This window comes from Colossoma macropomum, unplaced genomic scaffold (genome assembly GCF_904425465.1).
Source record: "Colossoma macropomum unplaced genomic scaffold, Colossoma_macropomum, whole genome shotgun sequence".
Lineage (NCBI taxonomy): Eukaryota > Metazoa > Chordata > Actinopteri > Characiformes > Serrasalmidae > Colossoma > Colossoma macropomum.
The window spans coordinates 37,153,988-37,173,686 of record NW_023494802.1 but is presented as its reverse complement, the minus strand read 5'-3'; the positions used below and the strand labels follow the sequence as shown (position 1 = coordinate 37,173,686).

General features: G+C 38.8%; 1 protein-coding gene across 1 annotated transcript in view; it reads right to left on the bottom strand.

The window, feature by feature from the left end:
* LOC118823005 (collagen alpha-1(XXIV) chain) overlaps nt 1-19,699 on the bottom strand; it is a 163,152-nt gene that overhangs the window by 38,364 nt on the left and 105,089 nt on the right. Inside the window, exons 29-38 of the mRNA XM_036592365.1 lie at nt 17,511-17,564; nt 15,596-15,640; nt 14,323-14,367; nt 10,100-10,153; nt 7,284-7,337; nt 6,391-6,444; nt 2,853-2,906; nt 1,005-1,058; nt 809-916; nt 223-276 (exon numbers count right to left, since the gene is read on the bottom strand). Coding sequence (XP_036448258.1) covers nt 223-276; nt 809-916; nt 1,005-1,058; nt 2,853-2,906; nt 6,391-6,444; nt 7,284-7,337; nt 10,100-10,153; nt 14,323-14,367; nt 15,596-15,640; nt 17,511-17,564 — 576 coding nt within the window. The remainder of the gene's footprint in view (nt 1-222; nt 277-808; nt 917-1,004; nt 1,059-2,852; nt 2,907-6,390; nt 6,445-7,283; nt 7,338-10,099; nt 10,154-14,322; nt 14,368-15,595; nt 15,641-17,510; nt 17,565-19,699) is intronic.

Below are 19,699 nucleotides of genomic sequence, written 5' to 3'. Positions count from 1 at the left end.
GTATTTTTCTATTTATTTCTCTAAATAATAGAAATCTACTACTTTTGAAATGTTATTAGTACCTGTAAACATGTGCATTAACTCGTGTATGTTGCCATGACTACCTATGCAATAAAAATTACGGACTGGGCTTTTCTATGCTTTGTGTTTGTAAGCTGAGTTGTCAGTGATGAATTTGCTGAAGAACCTGGCTGATCTTCACATTACAAAACAGTCTCTTACCTTCTTTCCATGACGGCCGCGGCTGCCAGGCAGCCCTTGTTTTCCTTCTGGTCCCTAATGGAGAGATACACATGTTTGCTACTAAAGCTACATTTGTATGTATTCATTTGGCAGACACCTGTATCCAAAGCAAGCACGGGCAAGTTCAGTCTAACGTATTGTTATGACAAGAGTCAACTAGCATTATGCAACCATTTTTCCAGAACAGGAAAACTGCAAGATAATAGAGTCTATTAATTCTGGAACGCATTGAACATTTGTATGTTTTCCATAATACATATAGTAAGTCTTACATTTAATATGTGTCATTTAACATGTAATATCTCATAAGAGTATATTAAACCATCTCTCAAACTAATGGTACTGATAAAATACAATAATATGACAAACTTAATATTTACTTTTTAAGTATATTCAAACTGAACTGTTTGAAACAACCTGAAGGAAATGACAAACAGTGCAGTTAATTACATTTTTATTACGTATCATCAAATCAATATTGTTATGTGATACCAATACCAATATAGAAGAACAGATGAGATATATCTCAGCATTCATACAGATAAATGCTTCATCACACACTCACCGGGAATCCTTTTACACCAGGTTCTCCGGGAGGTCCTGGAGGTCCAGGGTCACCGACCTCTCCCCTTTCTCCAGGCTCTCCCATTGGTCCACGGTCACCTGGTTCCCCCTGAGGTGGGACAGGAGCGAGGTAAGCATGTAACATGAGCGTAAGAGCCTACCCAATAATCGCATGAATTCAGGTGATGGTTACTGACCTTTGGGCCGTCCTTTCCTTGAGGTCCGTCTTCTCCTGTTGGACCTGGTGGTCCCTGAGAGAGGAATATTGCAGAAAAATAATTTATAAATGGGGAAAAAACACTCAATTAAAGCTAAAAAGGAACATTTGGGAGGCTTCACAACTTCAGCTACATACATATAAGTGAAATTAAATGAACACATCCTTCACAGAGAACATTTGCCAGTAACTACCATTTTGAGAATGTAAATAAATGCATAGTAAATTACTTCTGACTTCAGTAACCGCTTTACTGCTTTATTTAAATGAATGTCTCTGACATCAGAAATAAACTGCTGATGATGTGAATTATGTCTGAATGCTTATGCTTAGATTCTCTGTATATAACAGGCTGAGGCAGCACTGTGGAGCTGAAACTCTGGCAGTAATAATGCTGCTTCCTTTTGGCGGATCCGATGTGTTACCAGATCCTGGCCACTTCCTATTTCTCCCGTTGTACCAAAACCTGACAGTAAAATGCTAGAGGGCACTATAGAGTCTTCAATAAATGGGGGTGAGAGGAGCTAAAAGGTTAGAGGCCTTAGTTAAATCTATTTTTAAATTTGTAAAGTAGAAGAATAGACTGCATCAGAAAGCACTGAAACTCACCGAATACTCAGTAAATAGGTTTTGGGTTTTAAGACAACAGTATTCAAATATCGGATGCTTGTCCGTGTTGAGGAAACAAGTTCGCTTATCTGTATAAAAATTAGTAGCCGTTTACAAGTTATGGTTTTGCACTAAATCTCCATAGGAACTCAGTCAATTCAGACTCGCTCGAGTGTGCCCTCTAGTGTCTGACCAACCCATAAGACAGTACTGAATGGCAGTTCTCGGATACAGCAGTTGACAATACTCCGGTTGAAACTTGTGTATGAATTGCAAAATAAGCTAACAACATCCAGAGTCAGAGATGTTTGAGTCATGTTTCAAATAAAAAAGAAAACACAGCCGTCCCTCCATCACCTCCCACTGTCACATCTAAAGTAGCCGATGTTGTTTTTGAGGCAGCAGGCATACAGGAATGGCAAACATTTTGAGGTTCGCATTAGCCTAACGTACAGGTGTCAGAATGTAACTAATGCGCCATTTAGGTGGAATGGAAATTTTAACAGGAATCTGGCGAATAAGAAGCCAACATTAGCTCTGTAGAAATTCAGCACTGTTTTTGCTGGGCCTGCGGAGCATTAGGAAAAAATATTGACAGAGGTCTGTCTATACATGGTTTATTTTTGTTTTTTTGTCTATTCGCACATTAAAACTATTGCATATTTACTTTGGTTATTACAAATATTTCTTATTAAAAACTGAAGGGATGTCCCAGGACAATAAAACACACACACACACACGAAACCTACATTTTCGGCCGTACAGCTCACTACTACTTGGATGCTGAAAGCGTGTGTGGGTCACCAGCCTAATCAAATCCTCTTCTTTGTAACTAAAACCCCACTGAGTGTTTTTCCTCAATTTCAAAAACAAACATGCAGCAGCGCTGGAAAAGATCAGCTATGCGAGACGGATATTAGTGTGAATAAAGTAATACGCTATAATGAAATCATGAGGACTGAGTGAATTATGGTGTAACAGGAGAACAGGAGGTTGTGTGAGTGGCCAAACAAAGTCTCTCTCTCTCTGAGTGAGGGAGAAGAGAAGGGAGCAGTGAATCCTGCTCTCGGTGAGGTTGTCCATACAGCAGAGCAGACATAACACTGCAGAGCCCCTCGGCCCACAGGCTCAGGGTGGAATAAACAAAAACACACCAGAGGGTCCAGTTTAGGCAAACACTTGGTGTGGGCTTTAGCTGTGGATAAGAATGAGGACTTACCCTTAAGCCCTGCTGTCCCTGCTCCCCTTCTGCACCCACTGGCCCCACTTCACCCTGCAGAGAGAGCGAGAGAAAATCAATGAAGACACGAAGGAATCACTACACTTTACATTCACATCTCAAACTTACATAATAAACAAAGGACGACAGACGATACAACATACTTTTTTCCATTTTTATGGATAACAGAACATCATACAGTGTCACAACATTTTAACTACTGTACATCAAATACTAACAGTGCTGAATCGCAATGCTGTAAGCTCTCACACTGATGTAAAAGCCCCCCAAAAAGGTTTTTTTAATATTTAATTTGATATGTGACTATAAGCAAGTTTATTTAAGATTATTTAACCCAATAGAACCAACCATCTCGCCAGCGACCCATTCTGACTATGGTCCCTTAAGCACGTTTATATCTGCTGCCAGAGGAGTTACGGCATATGCATGTTCATGTAGGCCACATTAAAAACGTATCAGCGTGTAGAACTGGAGCTTTCTGTGTGCTAGTCCTGTCTATGACTGTAAAAAAGGCAACCTTTTTCTGGCTGTAAATATGTCTCACTATGTGCTAATGCCCTGGTACAGGATAAAAAATATGATATAAACGAAGATGCAGACTTACTTTGCTCTGCTTTAAGCTTTAGCTCAGCTATAGCTGCTTTTCTCGCATCTCCAGCAGGAAACTTTTCCACAAAAGTAGAACAGTTTCTTGTAAAATGTGTCTCAACATTTGTTTTTTTATGAAGCTGAAGTCGCTTCTTACTCACCAGCTTCTTGTTCAAATTTTCCTAATCCACCTGGGAAAATTCAAAGAGAAGCTCTGCAACTTTTTAGTGTTTGACAGTTTCTCGTTGCAGATTAAACGTATCACGAAACCAGCTGGAGTGATTATAAAAGCAAATAAGTCCATTCGTCTCCAAATTATCGATGTTCGTCTTAAATTTCTCTCTTTGCCTTTCGTTAGCTACTAGCTAGGCAAGATTGTTGTGTTGCTATGGTGACCAGCCGATCTGTGTGCCGATCTTCAGGGTTAAAGTGTGAATTAGCAGTTCTACATTAACTCCAGCGTTTAAGACCATTTAGTGTTAAAACTGTGTTAAAACGACCAGCAGAGCTTTATTTTACTGCAAAGGAATAGGAGAATTATTTTATGTTTATCTAAAAATCATTAAATCATAAATTAAGCAGGACATCAAAAGCTACGTTTTGCATATTAGCAAGCAAATCAATACTGCAGTTTATTTTTTATGCTGTGAGAAATGCCACACATTTAGTTGTTTATCATTTCCACAAAAATAAAACTGAACACAGTTAATTACTGAAAGATGTGATATATGTGACGAACACATATGAAGTAAATTCAGTGTGAGTGGGGCTCCTCAGCCAAGATGTACGTGGTGTAAGAGTCCCTGGCATATGAAAGTCTGAATACCTTCTCTCTACCTAAATCACATCTAATGCAGCAGCAGCCATGAACGTCCTCTCCTCACACAATCATTGAGTTTAGGGAACGCTGCAATAAAACCCCGTCTGATGAGTTTATTGAAATGGTTCATGGAAAACAATTACCTTCACTCATCTGAGTTTCCTCCATAACTCAGTTATGTAAGCTGTTCCCAGTACAACACTGAATAAATGAATCAGCTAATGGTAATTCTATTACATCACTGCAATGATTTTTCCACAAACACATCAGATTTTACCTCCTTCAGAGGTTTACTGTTTAGAGTCTCCATCAGGACCATGTGGTCAGATAAACGGTATCATGGTGGATTTTCCTTTTGCTTATAAAAAGGCTCTCATTCTTATTCTTAACTTGTAGAAGTTGCAGTTATTGCCTGTGATTATTTTAATTTAAAGGATGATTTTTCCTCACTTTTTCCAAGAATTCCAAGAATTACAAAATGTGCCGTTCAACTACCAGCCTTTACAGTCCATATGGGTAAACTAACCTATAAAAAGAGCCTGTTTTATTTAATTATTTATTTATTTTTTGTTTTTGTGATGTCACAAACACCGACTTTACATGGATCCACTTCATCAACCTACTGCAGTTTAGCTCCACCCATTCAAGCTGAAGTTACAGGGAAAATTCCAGGCCAGATTGCTTTTCAAACGAGGTACAGTCGCGCTTGAAAGTTTGTGAACCCTTACGAATTTTCTATATTTCTGCATAGAACTTGATCACATTTTCACACAGGTCCTAACAGTACATAAAGAGAACCAAATTACACCAATGAGACAAAAATATTAGACTTAGGTCATTTATTTATTGAGGAAAATGATCATAGAATTATAGAACACTCTAAAAGGTTCACAAACTTTCAAGCACCACTGTACAATACAGCACAGCCAATTAGAAAAGAGAGCATTTACACACATCCATATTAAAGACACAGTAACAAACTAAGATTCTAAGAAAGAAAGAAGGGTCGAAAATCGGTCATGTAAAAATGAACTATGACTGATTTTGGTACATAAAGCCACACAAACGTCAGGGAAAAAGATTGAAAAATGTACGATATGGGCCCTTTAATTACTCCTCACTGAAACAACTGAGGAAACAAGTGACTCCTGCAGCCAAATAGTACATAATATATATAATATATATAATACACACACACATATATATATATATATATATATATATATATATATATATAATATATATATAAAAAATAAATAAAGATTGAGCCACATTTGCAAAATTCCTTACTGGACAAGGATGTACAGAGTGCACTGTACAGAAAGGAGGGAGCTTTGAGATTCGGCCTGAGTTTATTGCTGCTTAAGGCAGATCTGCTAAAACACAGACATTGAAAGTGTGTAATACGTTCAACTGACACCAGACTTCTATACTCTTAACTTATTTTTCATTTTTACAGTGAATTGTATTGAACTGTAGGTACTTTAATTAAAAGCATGTGGTATTAATGGAGGACTCTGTTTTACCTATTTGCTATGTTTTAGCCTGCTAGCTAGCTGACTAACTTAGTTCTACTTAAGAAAATAAGATGTCAGATCCTCAGTTTAAACAGAACCGGGTTCTTCCTTCATCAGTACAGTTGGTGGTCCATGTCAGCAGTGTTACGCTCAGTGATTACTCCACTAACAGCACTAGAGGTTTAGTGATTTGAAGCAACAGTACAGAGTTGTTATGAGGCCGTCATAGCTGTGCATATGTTGATTTTACAACAGCATTAAACGTGGCTCAGCCAATCAGATTTCAGGACCAGAACTATCCGTTTTACATAATATGATAGCTCCAATTCCACATGCTGATCCATTTTACTATGACCAACGTGGAGATGCTCAACAACTACAAAGACTCTGAATGTACAGTACGGATTAATGGATGGATTAATTACATATGAATTAATTACGGAACTAAGTAAGTAATGTACATTACAGTAAATAACTGTATGTATGTATATTTAAATCACTAGGTCATGTAAACCAAATGCGCAGGAAATAATAACTGGACTAAGGGTTGTATAAAAATGAAAAAAAAAAACATTTGGAAAACGTTTTTCACCTTCAGCCCAGGTTCTCCAGCAGGCCCCTGCTCTCCTTCAGGTCCTGGAGGCCCCTGTCATAGAAACAGAGAAAGACGGCAAAAACGTCTTTGATAAAACTATTTGTTTGTTAATGTTCTGCAACCCTGACTTCAATGCAGAAAATGGGAGCTAGAACATAACTGAAGAGTAGAAGAACATCAGAAAGCACACTGTAAATTACTGATCCTCAAATATTAATAGAGAACATACATGACCGTTCAAAAGTTTGGAATCAACGTTTTTAATAATAAGAGCCAATTTGTTAAAGACAAATGTTCAAAATAATTCCACTTATGAAGTTTCAACGAATAGCAGGACACTAAAAAATTTTGGATTGGTCTAGAATGAACAACAGAGCAGAGACACAGCACTCAGAGAAGAAAGTGAGTCAGAGGGAAGTTATTTCACATGATGTGCTAAAAAGAGAAAACTGACAATAAATATCATTGAAATATTACTGAACTGTACTTCATTTGATTTGACATTCAGTTGTTGACTGTATAAGATTGCATAAGTTGATATACCTACCAGGCTACCCTCAGTAAACAGTATATGTCACTGAATCATAATGCAAGTTAGGCATTATGATGTTCTGGACCTTTGCTTGAGGAAATTTTTTCTAAATGGACCTTATTGAATTTTAATTAAATAGCCCCTGCTGTAGGATAATAACAGCAATTATTAATATGACAAGTGATTCCAATCTGTTGAACAGTAGTGTTCGATCCAGTACATCATCTCTGAGATGTTAGTAAGTGGAGTAGTTTGAGTAAATTCAGTTCATCATTTTTCTGAGTGATTTGATCTGATAAATGATCTTCTTAGTAAGTTGTGTGAGTTTAACTATCTAATTCACTACTGTCTGCGTTACCTCGTGTCCTTGCTCTCCATCTTGTCCTGGTTCCCCCGGAGGCCCTTTCACACCCTGCCCAATCACAGCACACATAAACGGCCCATAAAATTCAGGTCATCGTTACATAACCAGTCACTCCAGCACGCAGTCGTTTCCCATAACTCAGCATAAACAGTTCTACCCCACTGCACTAACTCAAATAAACGTGACTGCTATGTATTGTCTTTGGGTGAAGTGTGCGCGGATCAGCTGACGGCAGCAACATTACTGGCGGGAGAAAGTTTACAGGGGGCCTTGCACAACAATGACCTCGGGTACTGTGTGATGTGTCTTCAACAGGAATTCCGGCGATTTTGCAAATTTTCCACATAATTCAGCGGCTGAGATGTAAACAAAGTCATTCAGAGTGGTCTGATGCAAAATGGTTCACTGAAGGAAAACGTACCGGCTCAGAATTCTTCACAGTGGTGGTGATAAGAGGCCACAATGATGACCACACAAATATAGCCCTTTAATTTACCGTCCAAAACCACCCTCTGAGTTTTACATGAGAAGCTGATAATGATTAATCTGAAAAAAGTGTTTCCATGAACTATTTTGACTTACAACACCCTACATGTTCCCCTAAAATGAAATTAAGAAATGAGTTTCAGGCCAAGAGTTTATCACAGAACTATCATAAAACAAAGTCTCAGGCACCAGGCAGCATATTTATAACTATTTCACATGACAATTTGCTGTGATGGAGGTTTCAGAGGTGCTAAACTTTTCAGATCCACCGCCACTGTGAACAAGTTCATCTAGAATAAAGCATTTCAGATCAAACTACTCTGAATGGTTTGACTTCATCCTAGAATTTACTTCTGTGGAAAATTGGATTCAAATTAATAGGAATGGGCAGATTAGTAACAAATTTCAAGGAAAAACCAACATTAGTCTTTAGCTACGTTCACATTACAAGCCTTATCGCTCAAATCCGATTCTTTGCTCAAATCCGATCTCTACGACACGATGGTTCACACTCGTTTAGGTAAGTGATTCAAATCTGTCATTAATGTGAATGAAGCAGTGTCCGGAAATGACCCGCATGTGCACATCCTACTCAGTAACGTCACGTGAATGATCAACACAAACTAACGAGCAGAACGAGCTTCACTGAGAAGATAATTAACTCTGATCAGCTCTCAGCTTCATTATTAGAGCGAGACGAAGGAGAAAAAGGTGAGATGTGTTTCTTTTCCATCGTTTACAGGCTTTAACTTCTGTTCGGTGCTGCTGCCATGGTAACGCTGAATGATGACGCACGCGCAGTGGAAAAAAGCACATGAATTCCGATCTGAGTGTCACATTAAGGTTGCATGGCCACAAATCGGATATGTATCCGATCTAGGACCACATATGAAAGTGGCTCAGGTCGGACTTGAAAAAGATCAGATTTGCATGTTTCACACAGGCCTGAAAACATCAGATCTGAGTCACATTAGGGCAAAAAATCTGATCAGTGCCTCTTCAGCCTGGTAATGTGAACGTAGCCTTAGTAAGGTGATGAGCCACCACGAGCTGCCAGAACAACCTCAGTGCGGCTCAGTATAGAGTTTACAATTGGAACTGTACTGCAGGGATGGAACACTGTTCTGTTCTTCCAGAAGAGATTTCCTCAGCTGGTGTTTTAACGCTTGCACAGTACTATATATATTCATGTGTTGGTGCATGTGCTTGTTTGTTTGGTGAGAGAAATGGAAATAGAGATTGTGTGTGTGTGTGTGTGTGCGTGTGTGAACGAATGGAAAACTAGTGCAGCCACATCAAACAGCTCCGGGCTGTAAGAGTGTTTTCACACAGCCTTTCTCGGCTGGGGGTCCGTCAGACAGATTACATGTTTGCACTAGCTGATCCAAACACACACTTGAAGCGCAGGAAATAGCAGGAGTTAAAGCTCAGCGCTTCACACTGTTCCTCACATCTTCACACCACCAGCCTGGCCTGGCTTTCAGATTCAGTTCACATCAAACGCCTGAACTCATAAACACAACCTTTCACTTCGGACAAATTAGGTTTAGATGTTCAGTAAGAAAGAATGAAAGCTTTTGTATCCATCTGTCTTGTGCACACGCCAAAAGAATGTTATCTTTCAGGAAATCCATCTGATGTTTAAACAAAATCCATCACATATTGCTTACAGACTGGCCCATGGTCAGTGGACCGGTCAGCTGAAAATGTAAGCAATGTAATGTATTCTTGGTTCAGGGCATAAAAGATCTGACTGAAACAAATTGAACTAAACTGAATCAAACAGAACTGAATGGAACTGAACAGAATTAAAGCAAACTGTAGTGAAAGTAACTGAATGAAACTGAATAAAACTAAACCAAACGAAACTGAACAAAACTAAACTGAACGAAACTGAACAAAACTAAACGAACAAAACTGAACAAAACAAAACCGAACGAAACTGAGCAAAACTAAACGAACGAAACTGAACAAAACAAAACCAAATGAACTAAACAAAACTGGATGAAACAGAAAGAAACTAAACTGACAAACAGAACTGAATGAAACTGGATGAAACTAAACAGAATGAAACAAAATCATACTGAATCAAAATCAAACTGAATTAAACTACACAGAAAAAAAGAAAGTCAATTAATCTGAACTGAATGAAACAGAACTGGATTAGACAAAATTGAATGAATCTGACTTGAATGAAAATGAACTGAACTAAATGTAGCTTAGTTAATCTGACTGAAACCAAATTAAACTAACCTAAACTGAACTGAATTAAATTGAACTGAATTAGCTAATATGAGACTAAGAGTGTGAAGTTGAATACTCACAGGTTCACCATGTGGGCCTTTCTCACCAGCACTGCCAGGAGGACCTGTAGCACCCTGCAAAACACACACACACACACACACACACACACACACAGAAGAACTCTATGTGGGTCAAACACAATCACATATATTTCAGGTAGTTAAGATCAAGTCATAGTAGCAAAAGTGGACATTGGCAATGACCTTATAATTAGAGAGGCAGGCCAGAAGGAGAATGTTGGCTTGACACCCACTGTTAACAGCATGACTGTCAACTACTTCTACCCCACCCCACCTACACTGCCACTCTGAATAAGATCTGAATATGGACCCTTAATGCTGCTCCAAAAGCTTTGTTCCTGTGAAGCCACGGCAGGAACAAACGCAAAAGTGTCCTCTGAACAGGAGGAGCCCTAAACTATACATCATAGCATGTCTTCATCATAACATGTTTCACACTCACAGCAGGTCTCTATATAGAGTGTGACGTTCATTCTTTAACATTAATTCATTCGGGCTTCATTCAGTGCTGGCTCTACTAAGTGACAAAAGCAGCTGCTGAGGGCCCCGTGGTCACCAGGGGCCCCCCAACAACTTTTTGGTTAACACTTTACCATAATATTGTCTAAGATGGACGAGTGAGGGGAAAAAGCAACTGATTAATCATGTCTCAGAAAATGAGTGGGTATGGTCATCTGTAAGTACTATCATTGTGAATTGGAAGCATCTAGGAGCAACAAGCTCACAGAGCAGAGCCGCTAAGTGCTGAAGCGCACAGTAAAAATCACCTATTCTTTGTTGCATCACTTACTACAGGGTTCCAAACTGCCTCTGGAAGCAACAGCAGCACAAGAACTGTGTCGGGAGCTTCACGAAATTTCGAGTTTCCATGGCTCAGCAGCTGCACACAAGCCTAAGAGCACTAGGCACAATGCCAAGCGTCGGCTGGAGTGGTGTAAAGCATGCTGTCACTGGACTCTGGAACAGTGGATACGTGTTCTCTGCAGTGACGAATCATGCTTGTCTGTCTGGCAGCCTGATAGATAAGCCTAGGTTTGGTGGATGCCAGGAAAACGATATCTACTCCAATGCACAGTGCTAACAGTAAAGGCTGGTGAAGAATAAAGGGGCTGGGTTGTTTTTCAGGGTTTTGGCCCCTTAGTTCCAATGAAGCGTAGCCTTAAAGCTGCAGTATACCAAGACATTTTAGATAATTGTATGCCTTCAACTTTGTGGCAGCAGTTTAGGGAAGAGCCTTTCCTGTTCCAGCATGACTGTACTCTGGCGAAAAAGCGGGGTCTGTACCCCTGCACAAAGTGGGGTCCATAAAGACAAGGTTTGACAAGTTTGATGTAGAGGAACTCTACTGTCCTGCACAAAGTCCTGACACCTTTGAGATCAACCTGAACGTCGACTGTGAGCCAGAACATCCAGCATCACTGCCTGACCCACAAATTCCTGCAGACTCTAAAATCTTGTGGAAAGCCTTCCAAGAAGAGTGGAGGTTGTTACAGCCATGGAGTGTGGGCCAACTCCATATTAGTGCCCATGGTCAGGGAGTCCACATACTTTTGGCCATATAATATAGCTTACAATGTAGATCAGAACAAATTTGAATAAGACACATAATGTTCAATTAAAAATTACATAGCATGTGCTCCTTTTTTGGGGCTGAAATAAAATCTCAGGCTATTTTCAAATGTAAAAATCAAAATAAAAGCTTCTTATACTATTATTATTGTCAGTATTACACTACTGTGTAAACAGTTCATCCAGACACTTCAGGATATTTTTAAAAATAATTATGAATTCTTAATTATCAAATCAAATAATGATGCACAGCTTCTGTCGCTCTCATACGTACAGGCTAAACCTGTATTTCCCAATTCTCCTCCACCAGACATTAACCCTTAGAATTTGCACTTGTTGCTGGTGATGATAAAAGCATAGTGTAATTTTAGATGAATTATTTCTGTCTATTTCTGTCAAAAGTTCAGTTTCTAAGCGTTTCTAAAAGCATTTTTCTAGGCAGAAGAGGAGATATTTTATCAAGATTTGAATCTGGCATGTTATGTTTTACGTAAAGTAGAACATTTTTTACATGTCTCCTGTGTTTTTGTCATTGCTTGACATTTAAATAAACCAAATAGTCAGAAATGCAGACTTAAACCCATCAACACAGAATATAAATCAATGGTAAATGAAATACATTACATAACTATGTAATTACATAATGTCATTCAGTGTGTAATTACATTTCAATGATGAGGTAACAAACAGCAAAACAACAACTCTACCCTTGTGCGCTGCACTTTCTTTCACAGCCTTAAGTTCTAGTTATTAAAGTTTTAATCTAGTTTTAGTTAACATGGTGGGAAGTTCCAAGACAGCCTAACTGTATTACACTGAAATGCCAAACAAGTTCTAGGCATTAAGTGGGTAATTATATTGAACACCGTGCAATTACTTTGGGTCAGGAAGTTACGGAACATCAAAAGTTTGCACACGAACAAAATACAAACATTCTTACATAATATGTACCTGTTTATTACCTATTAACTGAATTTGGGCTGTGACTGAAAGCAATAATTCTGACTGTGGTTTTACTCAGTCCCAGTTCTCTGAAGTGTTTCTGATTTCCTGCTTAAATGTTTGACCAAATGTTTATGAGGTATTTTACTATGTCCTAATCAGCGTAATAGCTAGAATATGTTAGTCATTTCAGTGTAATTTAGTCAGAGTGTGTCAGAAGTTACCATCATTTGCCTAAAATAAAAAAAAAAATAATTACACATACTTTGTACCACACACTTACTGAGTTAACCCCTTAAAATCACAGGCTTATTACATACATAAGTCTTATTATTCAGTAACTATAGGGACTTCTGTGCAAACTGAAGCTAAAGCTGAGCTATTCACAGGTTATGAAAGTGTGTAATAAAATTTGGCCCTGGCCATTTAAGGGGCTAATATCTAGAACATAGGAGACTGCAAGTGAGCCTCAGGAAGTCTCTGTGTCAGACTCAGTAACAAACGCTCTGTTTCTGGCACTAGAGGGCACTGTGGGTTTAAAGGAGCAGTGATGATGAGGGATGGAGAGAGGGAGGGAAGAAAAGAAGGGAGGGAAAGGGAATCCTCAGGCTATTAAAAATCTGGTCTAGTTTAATCATCCCAGCGCTTTAATCCACGTCCTAGTTCTGTTCTGAAATGCTGAGGTGTTTCTGACTCTCAGTGTCACTGACAGCCTTAATGACAGAGAGTAAGTGCTGTAAAAGGTGGAAAAACATCTACTTCCCGCTGCGGTCAGCAATTAACTGCCCCAGTGCAGTGAAATCCAGTGGAAACTGAGGGCAGGGTAATGACAGAGTGAGGTTTTAGTGAAGGTGTCTGTGAAGCCTGTTTTACACATACTACCTCTGCATGGCCATTCATACGTACAGCGTTTAAACTAATTAGACATCTACTGTACGGTGTTACAATTACTTTATCTCAATTTTACTAAAAAGCAGTAATATAAAATCTATGTTTACCTATTTATTTGTGGAAAAAGGGCCTTTTACTTTGAAAGGGCAAATACTTTATGACATGACATGACCAGGAATTCTTATTATTATGTTGTTATTACCATACATTACAAATACCAACAGAAATTTATTTATTTCCAATATTTGTAAATACTGGGTCGTACATTCCACTAAGAATAAGTTGGATTTGTTTCGTCTTGTTTTCAATAAAAGGATGCTTTTAGAGAAAAATTGGATTTTATGGTGCTTTTTGTAGATTTTATGGTGCCGTGCTACGACTGTGCATTGTTGCCACATGGCAACAATTTACCAAATACCCCACAAGCATTTTCCGCAGTTGTTAGCTTTCACAATCAATGAAATCTGATGATTAATCAGAATTAATTGAGGCAAACGGATGTAAATAAAGCAGCAAATACATTTATTGAGACACAGCGTGGGTCTTACGAAACCAACAGAAGTTCTGACTACACCTTTAGAGGGCAGCAGTGAGTAATGTTTGTTTATCTGAGCTTGAGCTGCATTTACCTTCAGGTGGGAGCTATTTAGTATTGACAGCCAGAAAAGAAGATAGGAAATCAGCCAATTACTTATATGGCAATAAACTGTCAGCTGAAATGTAACGATGGGCCTATCAGCGTTTGTGCTGCAGAACAGTACAGCCAGCAAGTTCTCCAGACAGAGCAGAACAAGGTGGTGTAATGTGTAGTATGTACATACCGGTGGTCCTGGATTGCCTCTTTTCCCTGGACCTCCAGCTTTGCCCTGTAAAAACACACATCAATCTCATAAATTACAAAAACCATCAACTGAAATGTTTCACAGCTGTATTGCGGTTGCTTGCTTTGTGAAAGTATAGGTGCAGGACTGGTGTCAGCTACTGTTTGCAGTCAGCCTTGTAAGGGATACTGAAATAAATGGAAGGTATACTGAAATCACTTTTTTGCAAAGTAAAGGTTCTTAACAATTTAAGGCTGACACAAAATGTGGCTATTTCTACTGTGTAATCAGCCGTCCTCCATTAATGACATGATTTCTCAGTGGTGTTGTTGTATTTGTGTGATTTGTAAAGAACGTGGTCTGTTTAATAGGAATCCAGTTTGCACACACGCTCGGAAAAATCACAAGCAACTATAAAGGAAGCCTAGTGCATCTTTTTACAGTGATAGAAAACATGGTAGCACATAAAAATCTCAGATTCTACACGCTGATACGTTTCACTGCCGCCAAAGAGGAAATACATGTGCCATAACTCTCCCCGCAGCACATTTAGATGAGTTGAAGGGGCCAAATTCTCAGCATAGATCGCCGACAAAACGCTCAGTTCAATAGAGTTAAAGATCTTTGCAGGACTTGTTCCAGCTACTGTTAACACTCAGGCTTGAATGGTATACTGAAGGAGTCTTCAATAGACACAGTGATAATCCAAAAAATAATGACAATCTATACAGGTAATCTATGATGGTTTAAGCTTAAATCCCACCAATTAGCACTGCGCAAATGGCATGTAGTACAGGCAAAATTCAGAGTTCAAGGTGCTACCGTTTTGAGTGATGTGATGTACTTTAGTCCATGTTTACAGTGTGTCATACAGTGTAAGAAACCACACGAGCCAAACCAGTAGAGATTACTGTACAACCCAACACGCTTTGGCCAGCGTAAGAAGATTTAAGCAGTTAGCACCATGCTAATTGATGGGGTAGAAGCTTCCATTACCTAGCCTTATAATTCCAGTGCACAACTAAAGGAGAAAACTTCAGACACCAAACATGTCTTGGCACTGACTGGATTTGGGGTTTGGAGGAAAACTGTGCACATTTGATTATTTTTCAGCTGAACTATTCCTTTAATCTTAGGCTGTGTATCAGACCACCTCTGTGCACGGGGTGGAGGAAGTGGGGGGCATATGAGATCAGAGTGCCTCACTGGGTCCTGCACACACAGGCGAGACAGAGAAAGAGAGAGAGAGTGAAAGTGAGAGAGCAGTACTTACAATAAAGCCAGGAGCACCTTTCTTGCCAGGTTCACCCTTCTCCCCCTGTAATGAAGCACAAACACAGTACTCAGCTTTTCAAAGCCTCATCATATCTGAACACGCTTCAGTATAAAGGACACTGCTGTTCAAAAGTTTGGAATCTCTGATCATATGGGGTATTTTTTTCAGGCCTGGTCCGATCAGCATTTTTCAGACTTTGCATGCTTGTTAGTATTTCCAGATGAGCACCTGACTCATTTCTTAATACTACGCTGTAAAAAGGTGCCAATCTGACTGTCTTAAAATTTTGCATTCACTGAATTTCAAATGATACATTAACATAATATACACCATAGATTATTGTTCTGTTACTGTACTATTTGAACGACCTCTAAATTTTAAGGTAACCAGGTAACTTACTTGCTTAGATTAAACATTAAATCATTTTTTACAGTGCACCCTTAAAAATGAATCATATTCATTAGGGATATCAAACAACCTATACCACAACTCATCATGACTAGATAGGTAGGTACGTAGATCAGTAGGTCCGTAGGTTGGTCGGTCGGTCAGTCGGTCAGTCGGTAGATAGATATATAGATAGATAGATAGATAGATAGATAGATTTTAGAGAGAGAATTTAGTCTGTGTAGTTAACAGTCATTTGTATCTGTAATTTGACCCTTACAGAAAGATTCTTCTCCATTTAAAAGCAGTGCACTGTGTTACAGCTATATGAGCTTCACCAGTATGAATTCATTACATTAAATAATTCAACTTGAACCTGAACATAAAATCATGTGAACACAGTTTAACGCAGTTTCCAGTTTTCATCACCAGCATCCAGTGAGGGAAACAGTGGCTGCATGTTCCAGCTCCTCCGTGGCTGCAGCTTCTCACTCTCACATCACTGTTACACCTTGTTTTGAGAAGAACTGTGGAGCTACACTTTCTTGTTGCTTTTGTTAGTGTGCGAGATGTTGATTTATCCATCTATGAGCACTGTCCAGCCCAGGCTGCTGAAGGCGTCCTCTCCTGTACTCTCCTGATGTTGCCTCATCAGTGTTTTTCTCATAAATGATTTTTCAGACTCGATGTACTTCAGTGATAAATGCACTGTGGCAGTAGCCGGAAAAAAGTCTTATCAGGAGAGTCGTCACTGAAACTTGCCTTTTAAAAGCTGTATCTAAATAAGAGAGCTACTGAGTCAGTCACACATACAGCACATGAGCAGTTAATACTTTATTGCTTTAAGACCTTACACACATTAACACTGATATCTTTTATATTTCAGAATGAACCATAACTTTCAGTAGGTTTATTATTATTTTAATCAATGTTTTAGTCACACTGGCTGCGCTAGACGCACATCTTACTTCAGTCATTATGAGAGCTCTTGCATCCGGGCACATGCATTAAGGCTTTTATAGCATCTAAACTATATTTAAAATAACAAGTTAGTAAAATGTTCTGATCTTGATGTCCTGCTGCCCTATAAAACTATAAAACAGTCTATGAGATGATGTGAAAATGAAGGTGTTCCTGCCTGCCTGTGTTGGAGCCAGTGTGGATGGGATGCTTAGTGGTGCTCGGATAAAGGATCACTGTACTTACCTTACTTATCTGAGATTATTAATCAAACTTGTCGAGCTTGCATTTTTTTACAAACCTCACAAATTTTGACACGCAGACACAATACACTAGTAGAAGTGTCACATTTAAAAACTGCCATCAAAATCTATAAATTCTATTATTTTCATATCATTTCATATACCACACTGAACTAAACTCAATTCAACAGTATGAAATAGACCTGGCATGTTCTTGGAGTCATCTTCAGCCTTGTTTATCATTCTGACAAACCTATAAACAATAGCGTGTATCTGTCATAAGGTTATGTGTTGCATGATATAAAAGTGTGCAGTGTTGTCACCTTGCCGCCCTCGGGTCCCGGCTCTCCAGGAGGTCCATCGGCTCCTCTCAGCCCCTGATAAAGACAGAGAAAAGGAGAAGTTTCCCTTTGAATCCACTGGAATTTCAGTTTAAGGTTCGATATGATTCAACACAATTAGACTCACACTACGCAAAGCACTGCTTTAGGGAAGTCTTTATCACCCATACTGAGTCAAAAGCCCTGTTCATTTATTCACGCCTTCAGATCCACATCTGTGCCATAAAATGACTCTTGAAATGAATTTCATAGCCAGAAAGGCTAAATAAATTATCAGAGTGCTCTTTCGAACGACTGCTGCAGTCCAGTTAGCCGATCCACGAGCCAGAAGCTCACGCCAGTCAAAACACAACGAGCCAAGAGCAGAAATAGAGAGAGAGAGAGCCCTACTGATTTAATCCTTTTCAAAACATTGAAATCCTTTTCAAAACAAACCCAGGCATTGTGTAAGGCCCAGCGTAATGAATGCTTCATTCATCGTTTGTTAACAAGCTGTAAGTGAGCCATGTTTTTACACCGGCACTTTTAACGGCCAGCCCATCTATCCGTCCTCTCTAAAATGAGCTGAAACACAATCAGTCCATTCGCAGCAGCCTTGGGTCTCAAAACGTGCCATTCTTAGTAACTCTGAGGCACCAAACACAAACTTTGTGTTGGCTATTATTCATGTGAATCTGAGACTCACTTGTAGGCCTGAACCTACGGCTACATGCTACTGAACGATAGCATGAAAGCTAGCAGTTAATTGTTCTAATCATTCCAGCTTGAAACTCATTTTCAATTGAATTTAAAGTGTTAGCATAAAGCCTCAGTCACATTTCATGTCTTGCTAAAATGGGACCGATGGACCAAAAGGTGGACCAAAAAACTGGTGATGAAAAAAAATACTGCGGTTAGCAATTTAGCAGTGACCTATCATTTCAGCTGCAGCTAGAGCGGCGTAAGAATGAGTGAACTGTCCAAGTTGAGAGCATGCCAGCTAACTCCCCAACCACAACAGGGATAATATAAAGACATTAACATTTAATCCAGTCGTAATCATTTCTAAGATCTTAATTTAACGCTTTTCAATACCTTTTTTGTTGACATCAACAAAGGAAACATAACATCATTTCTATCACACAAGAACACAAATATGGCTTATTATGTCTGTTCATTCAAACAGATTAATAAAAGCCTGATAAACATGATTATAACTAAGTAATTATGGAAATTATGGAATTATGGACCGTTTCTTTTTGTCCTTTCTTTATGAAATTTTACACAATACAGACAGAGACTAGACCAGATACTAGTTACTTTACTAGCAACTTTTCAAAGCATGCAAAAAAGTATAAATTAGATACAAGGTTTGGTAACACTTTACTGTAGGGTACACTTCAACAGGCTACATGACACCTATATAAGCTTGTCATGACAACCGACAACCTACATAAATGTTTATAAGGGCTTATTCCAACATGCTTCATTCGCTAGATAGATTACATTTGCCAATTTTGATCAAAGTTAGTTAAAGTAGCCTTTAAGACAGATGATTCCTATTGGAATAAGCATTTCTAAACATTCACGTAGGATTCTGTCAGTGGTCAAGCTTTTGTGGGTTTTTTGTGGGCTGGATATTTTTGGTTGACAAATTATTATTACTCATTATTCTGAATTACTTTAATATACATGACTCTTTTCAACATGGTCTTTAATTTTTCATCTTACAATTTTATACATCTAATAGTGAAAAATAAGACTTTTTCAGACTTCAGAACCGTGAACTTCTATTTTTAAAGCTGTTTTAAAACTTTATAAGACTCTTTAAGGATCACTGGGAACCCCGATACTCTCTCATTTATGTATTATTTGTAGCTTAGATTGGGTGCGTCCTCAAATTTGGATCTTCAGCACTGCAAAATGAAGGACCACCTCTTCTGAGTTCATCACAGTCAAACCGGCTGTGCTCTTGGTCGATGATGTGAATAAATAAAAAATAAAAATGTGAATAAATGTTTTCACTCAGTAAGTCTGTGTTACAAATGTCCTCACTGTGTTGAAACGAATATAATTTAGCTCATGAAACTTCACTATCAACACGCTACTGCCTTTAAAAAACGCTGTACACTAAATGCTAAATGCTAAATCCATGGTGCAGCTCTTCAGATGTGACCAATCCCTGGCCTACA